Raw genomic sequence first — 18,913 nt, 5'->3', positions numbered from 1 at the left:
TTAAATTATTGTCTGGATAATTTGTATACTTTATAAGTAATATTTTTATTGTTACTAGGTGTACATTATTTTATAGTAGTTACTATTTATTTTACTATTAAAGATAAATTAAATTTATTTACTAAAGGACTTGTTAATTATAAACGTTTTCAGCACTTGTGTCAAATTTATCGTGATATGAAAATCTGTAGTGTACATCATTAGTGTGTGTATATTCGTAATGATAATTTTAAAATAGATAAATTCACATGCTCTCCAATACTCTAATTTTAAGTGACAAAATACAGCTACTTAGATAATAATACTATATACTAAAACCTTCTCCGAAAGATTTTGATTTTAATAGTTTTTTCAGTACTAGTGTATAATTCAGATCGTAAACAATCAGTTTCACGTTGTCAATCTTTGCCTTTTTTTTGTGTAGTGCAAAATGTGACCTAACTCCGTCTATCTATGTTCGTATGAAATTTTAAAAATAGTTTTTGCGTAACTTTTACAAAGAAAAAAAAGGTTACAGGTAAAATATATAATATTTTCAGTTGGCAGATTTTACGAAAAATATTTTTTAACAGACACCCATACATATTAATTAATAAGCAAGTTCTTTTTAAGGGTTAATAAGTAAAGTACTATTAAAATGAACGTCTCAAAAATATAATCTGGAAATAAATGAATATTTAATAAAAATAAATTCATACACCCTAAATATTTCGGGCGTCTAATTAAAAGTAGGTATTTTAAAAATTAACCGTAGCTTAAACGTATTTCAATTTAACTAAATAGCTTAATAATATAGACGTGGACTGAGGGTCGCAGAAATGACACTCGATTTTCATACTATTTAATGAACATGCGGTATCTGGCTTACTCCCAAATCTGTGGCCACAGGAAACGTTACATCTTAGATCCATGGTTAGCGTTGTAAGCCATAATTTATACGTCTTGCAATGTTAATTTCGATAGCCGGAGGTGACTATTACTAATAGTTGATTCATCATTCGACTTCCGAAGATAAAAAAAGAATATCTATTTTAATAAATGACGAAATGTTTTTTCTGTTTCATAGAAAACCACTAAACTAATATCCATAAAACTTACACCAATAAATGCAGCGCGTTGCTGAGAAGGTTTTATAAAATAATACATAGCATACACTGTATTTTCCTTGTAAATAATAAAAATTGGAGAAGTCAAATATTTATCTACGTTTAGTTTAGCCTGTTATCGATAATAATAGCCATACTGAATTATTTCCACATAATTTAAATCATTGGAATAAAAGACATTCTATTTTTTTTTTATTTCACGCGTCGTGGGTATTAAATTTTGTGACGGTAAAGTTATATAAATTTCGAGTTTGTCGCAGGTTTAGCATTAGCTAGTATTAAATAAATATAAAAAACAATTGTAGCTCCTTTAGTGAATATGGTATGATAGTGATGAAAAATTACAGCAATTTCGCGTGCTAGATTCAGTCTCCACCCTGATAGATTCCTTAATTTTTCTTTTCCTTAAATGTTCGAAAAATATCAGGTTAAATTTAATAAAATTCTTCCGAGGTAAACGGATATTACACTAATTTATTCTTTAACAAATTCATGAACATAAGACTGTTTTAATTATTTCAACGTAGTAGGATATTTTCATAGCAATTAATCTTTCAATTTGTTACTATTTACTTGGTGGTAGGGCTTTGTGCAAGCCCGTCTGGGTAGGTACCACCCACTCATCAGATATTCTACCGCCAAATAACAGTACACTGTATTGTTGTGTTCCGGTTAGAAGGGTGAGTGAGCCAGTGTAATCACAGGCACAAGGGACATAACATCTTAGTTCCCAAGGTTGGTGGCGCATAGGTGATGTAAGGAATGGTTAATATTTCTTACAGCGCCTCTGTCTATGGGCGGTGACCACTTACCATCAGGTGGCCCATATGATCGACCGCCAACCAATGCCATAAAAAAAAAGTTATAAAAATCGATTATTAAATGAGAAATGTTTACGAAGAATAATACGTTTTGATTAAAACATCACAAGTAACTTAACTGAAACTCCGAAGTATCAAAATAGGAATAATATAACACAGTTTATTTTTTTATATGTATTTGAGTAACTTTTTTCATTTGTGAGACGTCTTATACAAGTCGGTTGATGTAATCAAGGCAAGCTTCTTTGCTTCAAGAAAATACTTTTTGTCGAAAGTATGCATATTATGAAAATATTTACCTTAGCTGTTCGTCTTAGGAATCTAAAGTTTTTATTGATAAAAATAAAATTTGACTGATGGAAATTACTTTGTTATTTTTTACTACTTTATTTTTAAACAAAATTGTTAATAAGCTTTGCCATTCTTCTATACGTAAGTTACAAGCTTAAGGCGTGGATAGTTCATGGCAGCACGCTTGGCACGGTGCCAGTAAGCCTTCCTTTATAGTTAATGCTTGCAGGTTTCTAGTTCCCGTAAAGAGGTAAAGATGTTAAATTTCTTGCACGTGAAAATAAGGTATGTTCCTATTCGGTACGTGAGCGTCTAATTCTCGCATTAGATGCAGGATCATCTTCATGTATTTTTCAGGGACGGGAATGTAGAATTGTAAAAAATAAAATTACAACAACATTTTTCACCTGGTTTCCCGAAATCCTATTGGCTTCTCACAAGTCCTACCATCATCAGTACCGAGCAGTAATACTTCATGTCGTTTGGTTCGGTTTGAAGGATGAGTGAGTCAGTATAACTCCAGGCACAAAGGACGAAACCAATTTCCAAGGATGGTGGCGCATTGATTATATAAGAAGTAGTTAAAACTTCATACTGCGCCAATGTCTTTATGGTATTCATTTAACAAAATGTGGCCCACTTGCCCGTCCGCCAACCGATGCCATAAAAAGGTACATCTATCATCCAGGATTTAATCCTAGGACCTCGGTAGCTGCAGCCGTTGTATAAGAAAACTTCTACTGACAAGGCAGCTAAGTAAAAGATGGTCAACGTAAAAAGTGTTTAATGTTATACTAAAACAATATCTACTATATAGTACAGGGTGTCTAATAAACCATCGAAAAAAGTTTATACATGTACGTTTACATTGGTAGTTGGCACACCGTGCTAGTGACGGCTCTCGTATTTCACACGAATCCTACTTATTTCGCAAGCTACACCTGATTAAGATTGTCAAAGGCTAAGGAGAAATCAAGGAAAATTGCTAATTCATATATATTAACATATAATTCTATTTGTATACATATTTAAGCACTTAATGTTATCAATTCTTATAATAAATAATTATTAGTTATAAATATGTTAATATATAATAATTAAAAAAAAACTAAATTTATTTATCACTACACCTTATTTAAAATTTGGAAATTAACACAAATTAACAAATAAAAACTAATCTCAAAGCGTTACATATATTTTTATTGTGAACTAAATCCAATTTAATAAAGTGATTTGTAAAATAACATAAATTTAAGCTGAAATTATAAAATATTAGTAAAATTTAAAGTCTTCTATCCTTGTGGCACACGAGAGGGCAACCTTATCTACTGTGTATGGACCATCTGAAAAAAATTATACATTGGATACAGTAAAACATATGCTACGAATACTATGACGGAATATCATTTGTTATGTCTGTATGTTATTTATATTTGATTGGACGAAACCGATCCAGATGGACTTACACAAAGCCCTACCACTAAGAATGTTCATATATTTTTATCTATACAGGAACAAAGGCTACTGAAACAAAACTACAAAATCTGCCAAAAACATCTAGACACGCGGAAGCGTGTCAGCCAAGTTCTAGTATAGCAGAACTGGCGTGCAGCACCGTGTGTAATATTACACGAACCATTTGGAGCCACTTTTGACCTCCTCATAACTCAAAAACTATTTGACATAAATATGTCAAATTTGGCTCATATATTGAGACTCGCGAGATACATATGTGTTCTAAATTTCATAAACGCATCTCAAATGGTTATTTAGATATTAACGTCTAAAAATCGTCATTTTTATCACTGACTGACCTATAGATCAAAACTATAACCTACTTCCAGGTGACCTAGAAAGTTCAAATTTGGCATGCAGGTAGATAATTAAGCCAATATAAAGGAAAAAATCTGAAACTGGTAATTTTTTATCATATTATTATAATTTTTCATTTTATTGGGTCTATTAGGAACACTTATATATTTAGTTCCTGTAATAACTGTAATAAAAAAAATGATGTAAGAACCAGCAATCAAAACTTATGACAACCGGTCCTAATGTGGATTTTAAGGTCTTCACGTGAATATATAACAAGTTGAATACCACTCTTAAGTTTTTTAAATCCAAATATTTCCGTTTTATAACTTATGAGTATAGCCGACTTTCGTATTTATTACGTTATTAACTAGCATTTAGTGCACATCAATGGCGCAAAATCATTATACTTAAAAAAAATAATAATAGGCATTTCGGTACACAGCGCGCGACGCGACGCCGGAGCAGCGGGATAGGAGCGTTGCGATTAAACCTTAACGCGGACGTGTCTGAGCGAGTGGCAACCGCGCTCATAAGAATTATTTCAATGCCTTCCGATGGAAGCTGCCTAGTCTATTCGACTGCATATTTTTTGTTTGAGTATACTAGTATACAACAATAAAATAAGTTTCGTGAGACTGTAGTAGAGTATGTATATCGTAACTGGAATGATTTAAGTTTGTACTCTAGCGCTACAAACGGGGATCCTTATTGCTTGGAAGAACAGTATCCAGCAAGCATGCTGATGTCAATAAAGGACTGGTGAATGGATTCAATGGAAAAATAGAGAAGATACATTGGGGACGTCGATAACAGCAATAGCGCACGTAAAATAACAATTTAATTTAAACATACTTTAATTTGCGAACTAGAAGTCAAAACCAAGTTACAGATATTAAGTAATGTACATATATGTTCAAAGGAAACAATTCTCTATTTGCTTAGCATATTCTACTACTATAAACAAATCACAAGGCCTTCGCCTTGACGGTGCTCTTTTCGACATAGGCTCCTCTATATTAAGTAAAGAGCAGGCTTACGTTGGCCTCTCCAGAGTTAAAACCTTAGATGGAGTACTTATCAATTTAAGTCCAATTCAAATCAAGACACAAGAGAGCTCTATTGTAGAGTACAACCGTCTGCGCACGTTATACCACCCCTACTTGGCCAAATTAAGTATAAACAGAAAACGCGTAAAAAAAATCCGGACACTGAATGGGCAATTCACTCGAACATTTCAGAGGTACCTACAAGAAAAATAAGAACGTATCAAAAAAAAGACAATTATACCCCGTAAACGTAGGAAAATAGAATAGTTTAACAAAAACCATTTGGTACTAATTTTGTTATTAATAAGTACCTACTAATAAGTTATATACAAAAAGTAGTGATATCCCATCAAAAACATAAATGTAAAAATGAGAGCCAAGTTAAATATTATGATATATACCTTGGTTCTTGTCTTCAACGACAAAAGAAGTGAGATCTAAATTTTTGCCAAGTTAAATAGTCCTTTCTGAAATTTATTTATAACTACATAAAATATCATTTCTTCTTATAACTTGGGATAATATATTGTTGTCTAAGGTCTGACTTGGCTAGTTCTTATATGTTTATAAACACAAATTGTAGTTTGTGTTTAGAATAACAAATTATAACTCAGAACATCTAAGAAGAATGGAGGACAGGTCAGTATTGCTTAGTTAGTATACGTACATTAAGAGCTGCGATGGTTCAGTCTCTAGAAAATATGAATCTTAACCAGATATTGCGAGTTCATATCCAGACAAGTACCATTGAATATTTGCGTGCCTAATTTGTGTTCATAATTCATTTGTAACAGGCTTAGAACTTACGAAGGCTATAATATAATTCGTATATGAGAACTAGCCAAGTCAGATCTTAGGCAACAATATATTATCCCAAGTTATAAGAAGAAATGATATTTTATGTAGTTATAAATAAATTTCAGAACGGACTATTTAACTTGGCAAAAATTTAGATCTCACTTCTTTTGTCGTTGAAGACAAGAACCAAGGTATATATCATAATATTTAACTTGGCTCTCATTTTTACATTTATGTTTTTGATGGGATATAACTATTATGTAATATCCATTTTGAATTACAAATTTAAAAATATATATCGTAGTAAATGTTTAATAACTTTTTAGTTTCTTTATAAAAATAGTTCATGTAACTGGCCGTATTCATTTTTTTTAATAAAATGCAATTCCTTAGCTTCTATGTAAGTTAAATTAGAACTCTTGATTATTAGTTTAATTTAAATGACTAATAAAATAATTCTCTAACCTTCTTTAGCAAACTTATCATATTTAACCATTTTTCATTTTTACCTATAGGAAACCAATTTGTACTTGGTATCCCAGACTCCAAACGTGCTGCTGATACCGCCTGCCTCATCGCGATAGGTACAGCAATTCCCATGCACGTTGCCGGCTCACCAGTTCCTGCGGAAAACTCAACAATAAATAATTGCAACTAAGATGTATTATTATTACATCATTACTACATTATTTTTTGGGAATATAAAAATTAATCCTTAGTCCATGTTTTAGCTTTTTTATCTTTTTTTTTGTTTTATTTCTGTTATTTAACATTTTTTTATCAGGCAGCAAAATAATTGAATTATTACTGAAGACTACGTTAATTTTAATCTAACTGTAATCTCGTCAAATTTTGTGTTCTGTATTTGATTCGGAAAGTTGTGTACTGGAGACCTCAATATAATACTTATTATATTATTATTATACAAATAAGTTTTTACCTTTAGCTCCAAAGATTAATTCTGTACTAAAAGATTTTTCTCTGAAATATATTCTGAAATCTTGCGGAATATCCCTCGCTTGCGGAACCCAATAATCCCAGGTACGATTTGTCAGTAATTCTCCCGTTTGACCATCTACTACTAGATTTTCAGATGTCCAATAACCGACTCCCATTATAAAAGCACCTTCAATCTATAATAAAACTATAAAATGAATAATCATCGAAGTAAAATTATTTGAAAAACCATATTAGTGTGAGTTATTAAATTTTTGTTCTTGCATTATATGAGTTTGTTACTAACTTGACCAATATCAATTGCAGGATTAATACTCCTCCCAACATCTTCGATTAAATCGACCCTAATAATTTCCGATTCTCCTGTCAGAACATCTATTTCTACTTCTGCTAATGTAATTCCATATACGTTATAATTTTGTATATCAGATTCATTGACAAATGCATGAACTTGTAAATCGACATTCATTTCAAACGCTCTTTTAATTAGCTCTTCCCAGGTTGGATTATCCATCGTCTTTCTGATAGGTTCTAATCTTCTCAACAGTTCTTCGCTACATCTTCGAACACCTATACCCACATTTTGTGAAATCAAACTACCGCCTGATGGTAGCGTATTAGGTGATGTCATTGTATTGTTGGGTTTTATTTGAATCTTATCAATAGGTATGTTGAGAATATACGCACATATTTGCGTCGCTCGTGTATTAATACCTTGACCCATTTCAATTCCTCCAGTGGTTATAGATATGGTGCCGTCATCATTATAGACAGACATATTCACATTTAAATGTTGGTATCCGACTGGAGCCCATTTTAGAAAAGAAAATCTTAATCCTCGTTTTTTCCATCTGTTATTGGAATTAAATTTCTCGACTGAAACTAATCTTTCCGTATAATTAGAATTAACCTTTAAAGTTTTCAAAATTTCATTAATGTCATCTCGAAAGGTGGGATCTAAATTAGCAAAGCGAACTTCGACAGGGTCTTGATTTAATTCATACGAAATCTGTTCCATTATTAACTCTGTCATCGCTATTTTTTCCAAGGAACCTAAAAAAATATTTATAACATAAACATTGAAATGATAAACTATATAAGAGTAACATTAAAATTTATTGTTACACTATAACAAATGATAAACTATATAATCACATATAATTATGACAGTATACATTATTCAGAAAATTAGAGGTTAAATTACCAGGAGAACGACACCATGTGTTTGATGGTGTATCGGTTAGACCATTGAAGGCTTTGTAGTTCCACGCGTCCGTTCTATAGCAGTTTGTAAATGATTCAAAAGTCATATTGAGGAAAGGTTCATTTAGAACGTAACCATTGTCGGAGTATAATTCATAGTTCATATACTGGATAACGCCTTTGTTATTCACGCCAACCTGTAGGAAATTGTCACTAATGGCTAATATTACCTTTTTATTAATTTAACATAATTGCAATGTACTTGTACAACGTGCTATGAATGAAAATAAAGCAAAATGGTTATTGTTTATCAAAAGTACGATCATTTAAAGTTTAATTCTAGTATTGTAATTAATGTGCGTTCGAGTACGTAAGTACTTTCCTTGTAAATTAACTTTACGTAAAAATACAATAATTCCTGAATTGTCCTATTGTGTAATTTTACTGTATATTTGAAAAATATCTCACCTCGAAGTTTGTAGAACAAGGCAACCTCTTTCCAACAGCTCTCATGTTTGTACTTAAAGTATTTATTAATCTGCATGGTCTGTTAAGCTTATAAGCTACCAAAGCACATGCTGCAGCGACTTGGGATGCTCGACTTATTTTTATACCAAATGCGCCACCAAGTCGGCGAACATAAATATCAATTCTAAAAATAAATTTACACATTACTTAACTATAATTGTGAAATATAAAATTTAAATTTATAAAATGCAAGAGAAACATTAAAACAATAAAATAATGTATCAAATTTAAATTTACAGTTCTTTAAAGGATGGGAACATTTCACTATTATTAAAGGTGTTATTTAAAAAATTACACTTTATAGCATTAAGCATACCTATGGTGGGATAGATAAATACCGTCTAAATCTATACATATAATAAAACTGGAGTGTCTGTTTGTAATATTAAAATAACCGCTTTTTACTAACGCATATGTATGTATATCCACACTTTCGGATATTCTCCGGAACAGGTGGAACGATATTGACGGGACTTTCACTGGCAGATAGCTGATATAATAAGAAGCTAGGTATAGTTAGTAAGTTAGGCTACGGCAATAACCTTTTTGTTAAATTTAATAAAATATGATAAAAATATATAATTTAACATAATCTAGGAATAACCTCTGATGCCCGATTTCCAACATCCTTGAAATAACCTGTTGTACTGTATCGATCCATTGAGTCGTCACAAATAATTGCAATCCTTCTTCTGTTGGACGTGTTAGACATAACAATGTTTCCATTGCAAAATGATATTGACCATATACAGTATTGTCACCTTTGATTATTTTGCTAATATCATTTCCTCTCGTCGTAGCATCTCTTGTGTCTAGTAACGTAACTTTGCTGGGATCATTTTTCGCCAATTTTATATCATATACTGGTTTTCTTACATTACTATATGACACTTTAACCAAGGTTGTTGCTTTATTGGCAATTTTTTGAGATTTAGCAACAATAATACCAAGAGGCTGATTATAGAATTTAACTTCACCATTACACAACAGTTCTTCGTTGCTTAAATTAAATTCATTCACTGGTGGTGTAAAACTATTTACACCGGGAATATCAGAAGCTGAATAGAAAGCTATAACTCCAGGTTCTTTCTGCGAAGCATAAATTAATACACGTTCTTTGCATTGATTGAAACTGTAATTAGTATTAAGAAACATATAGAGTTTAAATGAAAAGTTTACCAACGCCTCGCTAGGATCTATTTTTTCGATTGTTCCAAGAGCAACAGTTGTTAACACAAATGCAGCATAAACTTCTCCCGAAAGCGTTGGGATGTCATCTGTATATTCAGACTCACCTGCGCACTGAATCTATAGAATAGAAAATTGACTCTAAGAATCCGAATTATTACGTTAATTTATATTTAAATATTATATAAAGTATTTTTTTTATTCATAAAATATATTACCAATGCATCCAATTTTGGTATAGCTTTATTTAACGGCCACAGTATAGGGTTAGTATCAAATACTTGTTGACCTTCCGATACCGGTCGCTTCTCGTGCAATTTCACGGTTCCTGAACGATATCGAGGGTGCAATACAGTTGACGGGCACAGAGAAATGAGACCCTGGAATCAACGACGTGTATCTTAGATTCAACAAACATTTAATTAAAATATCTTCTTCATATTTATAAATTTTAATGTCTTTGAAAAGTCACGGTGTTATGTTTTTATGATTCAAAATTATTATGATTTTAAACACTTAAAAATTCAATGTTACTTAAATGATTTTGCTGATTGAGAAAGCTAAATTAAATGAATATCCTACGTACTTACCTTGTAGAATAATCCTAAAGCAATTATCTTTCTGCTCTGTGGGCCTAGCCAAGTTACATTCGTTTCATATCGAATCTCTTTCTACAATCGTTAACGCTTCGGCGTAAGCGATTATAGAAAACGATAAGTTGCTAGCCAAATTGACACGAGTGATTCGATCGCTCATTCTACAATGAACTTAGAAAAAACCTACACTTTAGTCTATGGTGAGCGATCTTTAAAACGTCAAACCAACGTCAAAGTCGCAGTTGTGTACTTTGAGCGCGGGATCAACTCTTGTTTTGAATTGAAGTTTGAAGAATATTTATTTGAAGTGTTAAAAAATAAGTAAATTAAATAGGGTGGGTATACATTCTCCTTGTAATTGGTTTATAACAATATCACAGTGCCGAATTTAAATTTAAACATTACTTGTGATTCGAAATTTTATTTTATTATCCTGCTTAAGTATGACCGATACCTTAAATGATGTGATAACTTTTATAGAATGGAATATAAATCTCGAGCTAGCCCAGAACAGTTTGCAATTTTACTGGAATTCATGGAAAGGTACGTAAAATTATTAGTTATTTCGTAAATATATTCCTTTGTTATTTGAAAATCTATCATACTGTAGCACTTGAAAGTTTAAAACATAAACAATGACGCGATACGCGATAGGAACTAATATTACCACTTACGAAACAAACAATAATTGTGTTTGATTCTTTACTTAATCAATAGACCCTTTGTTTGTCTGAAATAGTTTTAACTTCTTCTAGTTATGGCGATATAACGAGACCCCAGCAAGGGCCACAAGGCCGAATTAAAGCTGACCGACTGTGGCAGCAATTAGAACAGTTATTAAACTCCATAGGTGGAGGAGTAGTAAAACCAAGGGACAAGTGGAAAAAAGTATGGTTCTAATAAAACCCCTCTAAAAATATTATTTTATAGTTTTCTATAATTATCATTCATTCACTTCATTATTATCAATCAGCTTATTTCAAAAATTATAAAATAATTGATGAAAATATTAATAACAAAAATTAACAAATAATATCCAGGTGTGGGCAGACTGGAAAGCTAAAACTAAGAAAAAAGCTTTAGCAATACGTCGTGAGGCTTCTGGTACTGGTGGTGGTCCAAGCAGCAGACAAACTCTCACTGCTTCAGAAGAGAGGGTGTTGAGTATAATGGGTTTGACTGCTGTTGTTGGTCAAGCTGTAATTATAGAGAGAGGCTTTGATGCTAGTTTTTTTTTTTGCTTGGTGTCTTGGCTTACTAGTGTATTTTCTTCTTTAAATAAAAATTATCAAGTTGTTCATATTTTCAGGCTGAACCATCAGTGAGAAACACTCAACCATCCCCGACCAGAGACTCTAATTGTACGGTCTGTCCACCCCAAATTTCTACCACAGCCACGGATGAAATTATGTTGGATTTTATTCCTTCATGCTCTATACAAGGTACCTTTTTTTTAAAGATACAATGTTTTGCCTGAATAAATTTATTTGTGCCCAATTTAAAATATAGTTTTTTATTTTATTAGCAACAACATCAGCCTTTACTGCCACCTCATCACAACATCCACCACCAGTGCTAACGCCGCCGCCCGGCACTACGTCCTCGCCGGTGCCGTCAGCGACGACACCTGCCGCTACCACGTCACGGTGTGCTCCTCAACGGCAGCGACATCAGGCAAATCCGTCGCCTTCAGCGTCTTCCACCTCAACTCCGCGGCGCCATAGGCGCCTCCGAGCGCGCACACGCCGGGTTCAAACACCCTTTGAACGAGCCACAAGTGAGTTTGTGGCTGTTGAGAAATGCCGGCTCCAACTTGAGGCAGACCGTGAAAAAAATCACCATCAAAGGGAGTTGGAAAGATTAAAACTAGAGTCTAAAAGAATTGAGGTCCAAGAAAAGCAAAACGAAATTTTAAACAGTTTAGCTAATACTGTAGTCAATTTAATAGAAATTTTACCACAGTTGAGACCATCATCACTGCCTTCAACAGATATTATCCCATAAAATATCAATGTAGTAATAATGATCTCAGCTGTGGCTTACGTACATTTCAAATTGCCTACAGTATTAGTTTTTTTTTTAAGTTTCTGACTCCACAAAGCTAGTAAATCCTTGGTGCAAAATATCCGTTTGTATAATAAAATTCTACAGCTATTTTTAATTTTGTTGATTCATACATTCATATTCGTTTGTATTTTAATTATTTATTGATTACTTTAATTTTGTTGTAGCATTTAAGAAACCTGATTTTACCTAAATGTTATTTTTTTGTTCTTACCTACACAATAATACTAAATTATTTATATTATATTATATTTTAACATCTTTTATTTGATTATATGTTAGTGTTTTAATAAAAATTTTGTTGTAATAATAAATCTGTTTTTATTATTAAATAAATTACATTTAAAGTAAAATTACCCAGACTTGTTCACAATACAATCAACTTATTAATATTTACAGAAAATAAATTAAGTATAGAGTATAAAAGTTTAATTTATAATTAAGAAATGTAAAATAGATTCATATTAAAGCTAAAAATAATCTTACTATATCCTATTCAATAAACAACTCAGCATGGCTCTTCCTTGGATTACTTCACTCTGGCTACCTACAAACACAGTGGATGTGGGATCTTGCATTATTGTATCATCCCCATTGTCATGTGCAGCAGGAAGTGGTTGTGGTGGTGGCAGCCCAGCTTGCAAAGCTATATTATGTAATACACAACATGCCATTGTAATTTTGCTAGCTACATGAGGATGATAGTGAAGAACCCTGTCTCTAAGCAAACATCTCCACCTTGCTTTGACTAATCCAAAACATCGCTCAATGCAGTTAGGGGCTTGCACATGCAATCGAGTGTATTGGTCTTTCCTAGAAACTTCAACTGCATTGAGGATAGGTGTCATAAGCCAAGGATCTTGTGGATATCCAGAGTCACCTGAAAATTATTTTAAAATTTGGTTAATCACAATACAAACACACAACAATTAAGGAAATGAAATTTATCATAGTTACGTTAAAAAATAAATATCAAATACAATATTCTATTGTGAGTAATTTTTATTATTGTAAAAATATTGTTTATGTTATTATTATATAACTGTAACGTAAATAACTGTTGTGGCTGTCTTGAAGAGTCACACACTTTATGTTAATTCTGAATATGTTTTTATTATGACATGTGGTATGTCCTTAATAAATAAATAAATTATCAATAAGATTATTAAGCACTTACCTTAACATTGAGGGGAATCTCTTCGGTTCCTTTTAACGAAGTCTTGTGTCGGAGTTCACGACAAAGAGCTACAAAGATTGTTTTGTCTAGCCGAAATTGCTGCACAAATAATGTTGCCGGCATTTCGCGTATGTTTTCCATGCACTGACGATTTTTGTCTCTTTTTTGCCGCCTAAGCCACACTTCTTCATTATGAGCACACCACAACATATTTAAAGTATGCATTTTAAAAGGTAATAATAGAAAAAAATAAGTTTAACAAACAAAACACTTGTCGATCACCAAATAAGACGCCATTTTTTTAGCGTTAACTATTGAGTCTCTAAGATCGCTTAGTTATCGATAAAAAACTTCGACATCGTTTCGTCAGCGCTTGTCAAAACTGTAACTTGGCTACCATTTTGTATGGAGTTAGCGATTATCGTTGTAGAAACGATTATATTCAATTCTATCACTTTAAACGATTGTCAACTTGTCTACGACTTTTCTATTCGTTTGTTTTGATCACGTGACTTAGCGTTGAGATGACGTCATGCCCATACATTTGTTTAGTTTTCTATTAGCGATTACGATTGTAGAATGTCAACTTGGCTAAGCCCTCTGAACAGGCGGATCAGGTAAATTCTCAGTAACTATTATTTCGTTCTCTAATATTTTTAATGCACCTTGTAATGTTTCATTTCTAAATAACGATTTACCAACTAAGTATCGTTCTGTTTTCCACGAACGATTAAATTTTGCACTGAGTCCTCCATACACTATTCTACAAGATATCACTTGATTTTGATTTTCGTTTATTTTGTATAAAAATCCCGCATTAACAATAGCATGAGCATTTTGGGCGCGAGGCATAATCTATATTAAAAACGTAAAACGTGCTAAATATTAGACACTAAATGACAGCAATTACAATAAATAATTTTGATATATAATGATTTTACCTTAAAGGTGACGATTTTATGTGATTCGTTTAGAGGTGGTAATAGAACATTCACTATTATTTTCCCTTTCATGTCTTCTTTAAGAAAATTTTGTAATGTTAAAGTCTTTGATTGTCCAACTGCCGTCACTAAAATGTATACCAACTGTATCAAGTTTCAAGTATTAGGTGTTAAATTTATAAATAAACATTATGTATATGTACCACAAAAGAAGATATTCAATGAGGTGTTAATCATTTACCTCCAGCTACTTAAGTCGTTTTTCTAATGACATAAAAATCCGCTAAGAATTTTTTTTAATGTTGCTCATTGAAGAAAAAAAAGTTGTGATTTTGTTTTTTTTTAATTTTAAATTATTTCTTAAAACTAAGCATTCGAAGTCATTGGTAAAGTACAAGAAGTATGTTATAATCTTAACTCACTAATTGTTATCTGTGCGCCGACCGTTTCAAGAATAATAAAAATATCCGATTTAAATTCTGGATGTTGGTTCTTCAAAATCAAATTACCGGCTATCGTTGCCAGCTGAAATTTCATTCCCTTATTTTATACTTTAATTCTACTCAAATATACCACAAATATTATAATGGTTTGATTAAGAAACTTATTATTTAGCTACAGTTGGCTAAAATTTGGTATTAATTTATGATTCATAGAGTTTATTTGATGAAAAATAGATTGTTTACCAGAGCTTAGTTACTTAGTTATCTTTCAATTACTTAAGTTGTCAAAATAATTATAATGTTTTAATAGATATCTGGAGTTTCTTTATTCGTCAAATTAATTTGTTTACGCTAACCCGATAAAATAAAAGGTATATGCTACTTCAGAATATACTCGCAATTTCAACATACCATTTAAAAACAATATATTTCCAATTCCTTTTTTAAATTCGATTTTCAAAAAATCTTATTTAAAAAAAATAAGGTAGACAGGCAAATGCCTAGTTAGCATTAAGCTTTATACCATGTAACTGTTTCTGGTCATCAGAGAGCAGCAGTTAAATAAGAATAAACTTACATTTCTTACAGCTATGTGAGCGACTAGTTGTAAATGCTCATTGAGTCCAATAAGATAGCTGAAGTATTCAGTCTTCGATACAGTTTTGAATATTTTCATTACATCGGTTAATGTGTTACCAGCTCCAACCACTAAATTTTGATCTACATAAAAGCCTTTTAATTCTGAAATGTCCGTCACGTCTATTAGAAGATTGGGATATTCTAACATTGGGTAGACACCTAAAACCAATTGTGAGTTTATGATTTTTTGTAATTAGTCAATATTCTGATAAGATTTAGCAATTTTTACTTCACCTTTGCCAGTATTACCAGCGACTAGCATATACGATTCTGTTCCTTTCTCTCGCCAAATAGCAAATACGTCTGATAGTGTATGTACTCTGTACCAATGACGTTTATCACTTAATTCTATATGCAGTATTTCGTTTAGAATATCACTTTTAGAAACCATGCACCAGTCAAGTTCCGAACAATTACTCTTTGAACATACGTCACCAGATTTGTCACATATTTTCAAATCTTCGATGTCGGATAATTCATAGGAATTATGAGCATCCGAAGCGAATTTTTTGAAGGCTTGTAAAATTGGTCTGTATCCAGTACATCTACAGACATTACTTCCAAACGAATTCTCTATTTCAAGCATTGTAGGTTTTTTAGTTTGCAAGAGACTGAAATTAAATTTCTATAATTATTATTTGTATAGTTATTTAAATTAACTGTTTGAGGTTATTAATATGATAACTGAGTTACCTATACATTGTCATGATCCACCCCGGCGTGCAGTAACCGCATTGGGAACCATGACAATCAGCAAGTACCTTCTGCAGTGGATGGTAACCCTTTAATCGGTTACCTATAAATTCTATTGTCTTTATATCCCATTCTTGGCATGAGGTTATTGACACTAGACACTAAAACAAATCTTAATTGTATATTCTTTGAACATGGAATCATAATATAAATTGTAACGAATTGATCACGATATTTATATTTATTTATTTACTTTATTTAAAGGCTTTATCTACCACCACAAAGTAAATGGAACGAAAGGTGGGCTTAATGTCTGAAAGTATTCTGTGCCAGTCAACCTTTAGGTCAAACAGGAAACCATGAAGGCGGTAATTAATAATTGACACTACATAAAAAATATATACCTATGTATAAAACTAAAAAAACAACATATACATACATACACATATAGTATCTTTAGTACTACTGACTTTAGTACTATCTATAGTAAAACATGAATAATAAATAATAGTGCATATTCTGTCGGTCTTACTGAGTTTATTGCTTGAGGGACATCTTCGTTGTTCTTTGTAGCAGTGATTATACAAGCTCCGCAGCCACCCTCTAAGCACATATATTTTGTTCCACAAAGCTTTAGTGTTTCGCGAAGGTAGTCCAGAAGAGTCGTGTCGGAATCGACTTCGCTACCCACTAAGAATTTTAAATTATTTATTTTTTAACTATTTAGTAAATACAATTTATTAAAAAAAGTCATTTAATAATAATTAGTTTTGGATGAAATCTTATTAAGTGAATTCTTATGATTAGTCGCAGGATATTTCTAAGACGTAGTTTGTAGTCTTAATGACTTAGGTATTAGAATTTTCCAAAAAACCGAATCCCAAGTTAAGGAGAGCATAACTTTACTATCTAAAACAAGTGTACACTCGGTAATATATGATGTGACTGGGGTACACTTAAGAATACACATAGAAAAAAAAAAAAAAAAACAAAAATTCTAAGCTTTCTAACTGTCAAAAATGTTAAGACTGAACATTGTTACCATAGTAATATCAATGCTTAAATGAAATAGATTTTTTCATCTAATGGCAAGTGAGCACCGCTACAAGAAATTATAATTATTCTTTATATCACCAATACACCACAAACTATGAAAACTAAGGTATTATGTCCCTTGTAGCTGTAGTTACACTGGCTCACCCTTCACATCGTAACATAACAATGCTATACTATTGTTGTTTGGCGATAAAATATATGCAGGTATACGATACGGGCTAATAACGAGTAAAATAAGAAACTTTACATACCAGAATACTGTTTTTCATTTACTTTAAATTGAACTCGTTCCATGACTTCAGCTCGCAGAGTAACAGAGCAACTCGGCACTAAATTTAAATAGTATTAACTGTGTGTGTTTATATAGCTGTATGTGTTTATATACCTATGCACGTGAACGACTTTTTTTATGCAAAATATACCGTGAAATATTTTATTACATTTACGTTGCCACAACTACCTACGCCCATTTTGTCTTTATTTTTATTTGATTCTTCAACAATTCCCAACAAACATCCTTGTCGAACACATATTGTTAGAATGATCCTAAATACTTTATACCGGTATCGGTTACGGCTTGCAAAAATATTTTTATTTTCTACACAATCAAATGCATCAGATAAGTTTAAGGATACGTCGTTATGAGTTTTGGGATTTCTCCCAAACGTCTACATTAAATGTCTATATGATACAGCCCGCTCATAGTTCAAACAGACAAACAAACTTATCTAATGAGACATATTTCGTAAATGAATAAGTTAACTATAAAAAAGTAGCTAGCGATAATGATAATATTCAAAAATTTAAATTTAACTGTATTTCTCTTATCATTCATTATACTCGTATAATTCCGTAAGGTTTTAGCGACTGCCTGTAACGCTATTTGAAGCCCAAGAATTTGTCGTAACACTATATTGAATATCTCGCCTTTGCTGCACTCGTTAAACTCGAATCATACAAAGACTTTTATATCAAACTCAAATTCCTTTATTCAATATAGAAACATTACACTTTCTTATTGATGGTCAAACTAAACACTACCACCGGTTTGGAAAAGGAAACACCCTGACCTGAGAAGAACCGGCGAAAGAAACTCAGCGGGTCTTGTTTGTTTTTTTACGTCAAATTAATTATATACATAATTGTATATGAATAGAAACAGCCAGGAGGCGATCGTTTCATTCCCAAGGTGTGCTATTAAACATAACACACAAGCGTTCCTTAACATTTTTTTTAAATTTCGCAACAGAAGCATTTTGAACGTTTTCTGGGATCCTGTTGTAGAAGCGTATACATCGCCCCACAAATGAGTTACTGACTCTATGCAGTCGAGTAACGGAATGGAAAACCGTATGGTATCCGAATGGAACTTGTAAGTGGATAGTAGCTGGTAGCAGAGTTTATGCCTGTTGATGATGATGATGTAACTACAAACCCAGTAACCATTCTTAACAGAGACTTAAGTATTGCTCAGGGTCAATTCGACACAATCGGAAAGAGTTCAAGTATAGGAAAACCGATTGAAGTGTTTTCCGTAGCATTAACTCCAGG

General features: G+C 32.1%; 1 protein-coding gene across 1 annotated transcript; it reads right to left on the bottom strand.

The window, feature by feature from the left end:
- Positions 1 to 3,445: 3,445 nt before the first annotated feature.
- Positions 3,446 to 17,656, bottom strand: LOC125068711 (xanthine dehydrogenase-like). The gene is made up of 18 exons (XM_047678001.1): positions 17,614 to 17,656; positions 16,839 to 16,996; positions 16,307 to 16,467; positions 15,848 to 16,224; positions 15,552 to 15,772; positions 14,954 to 15,056; positions 14,532 to 14,659; positions 14,183 to 14,445; positions 10,344 to 10,377; positions 9,972 to 10,133; positions 9,745 to 9,873; positions 9,170 to 9,654; positions 8,506 to 8,689; positions 8,039 to 8,234; positions 7,121 to 7,887; positions 6,818 to 7,010; positions 6,387 to 6,500; positions 3,446 to 3,561 (listed from the first exon to the last, which is right to left on the bottom strand). The coding sequence occupies exons 1-18, from the start codon at positions 17,654 to 17,656 to the stop codon at positions 3,491 to 3,493; spliced, it is 3,789 nt and encodes a 1,262-aa protein (XP_047533957.1). The 3' UTR covers positions 3,446 to 3,490.
- Between the last annotated feature and the right edge of the window lie 1,257 nt (positions 17,657 to 18,913).

Source organism: Vanessa atalanta, chromosome 14 (genome assembly GCF_905147765.1).
Source record: "Vanessa atalanta chromosome 14, ilVanAtal1.2, whole genome shotgun sequence".
NCBI lineage: Eukaryota > Metazoa > Arthropoda > Insecta > Lepidoptera > Nymphalidae > Vanessa > Vanessa atalanta.
This window is presented reverse-complemented; position numbering and strand designations above follow the sequence as displayed.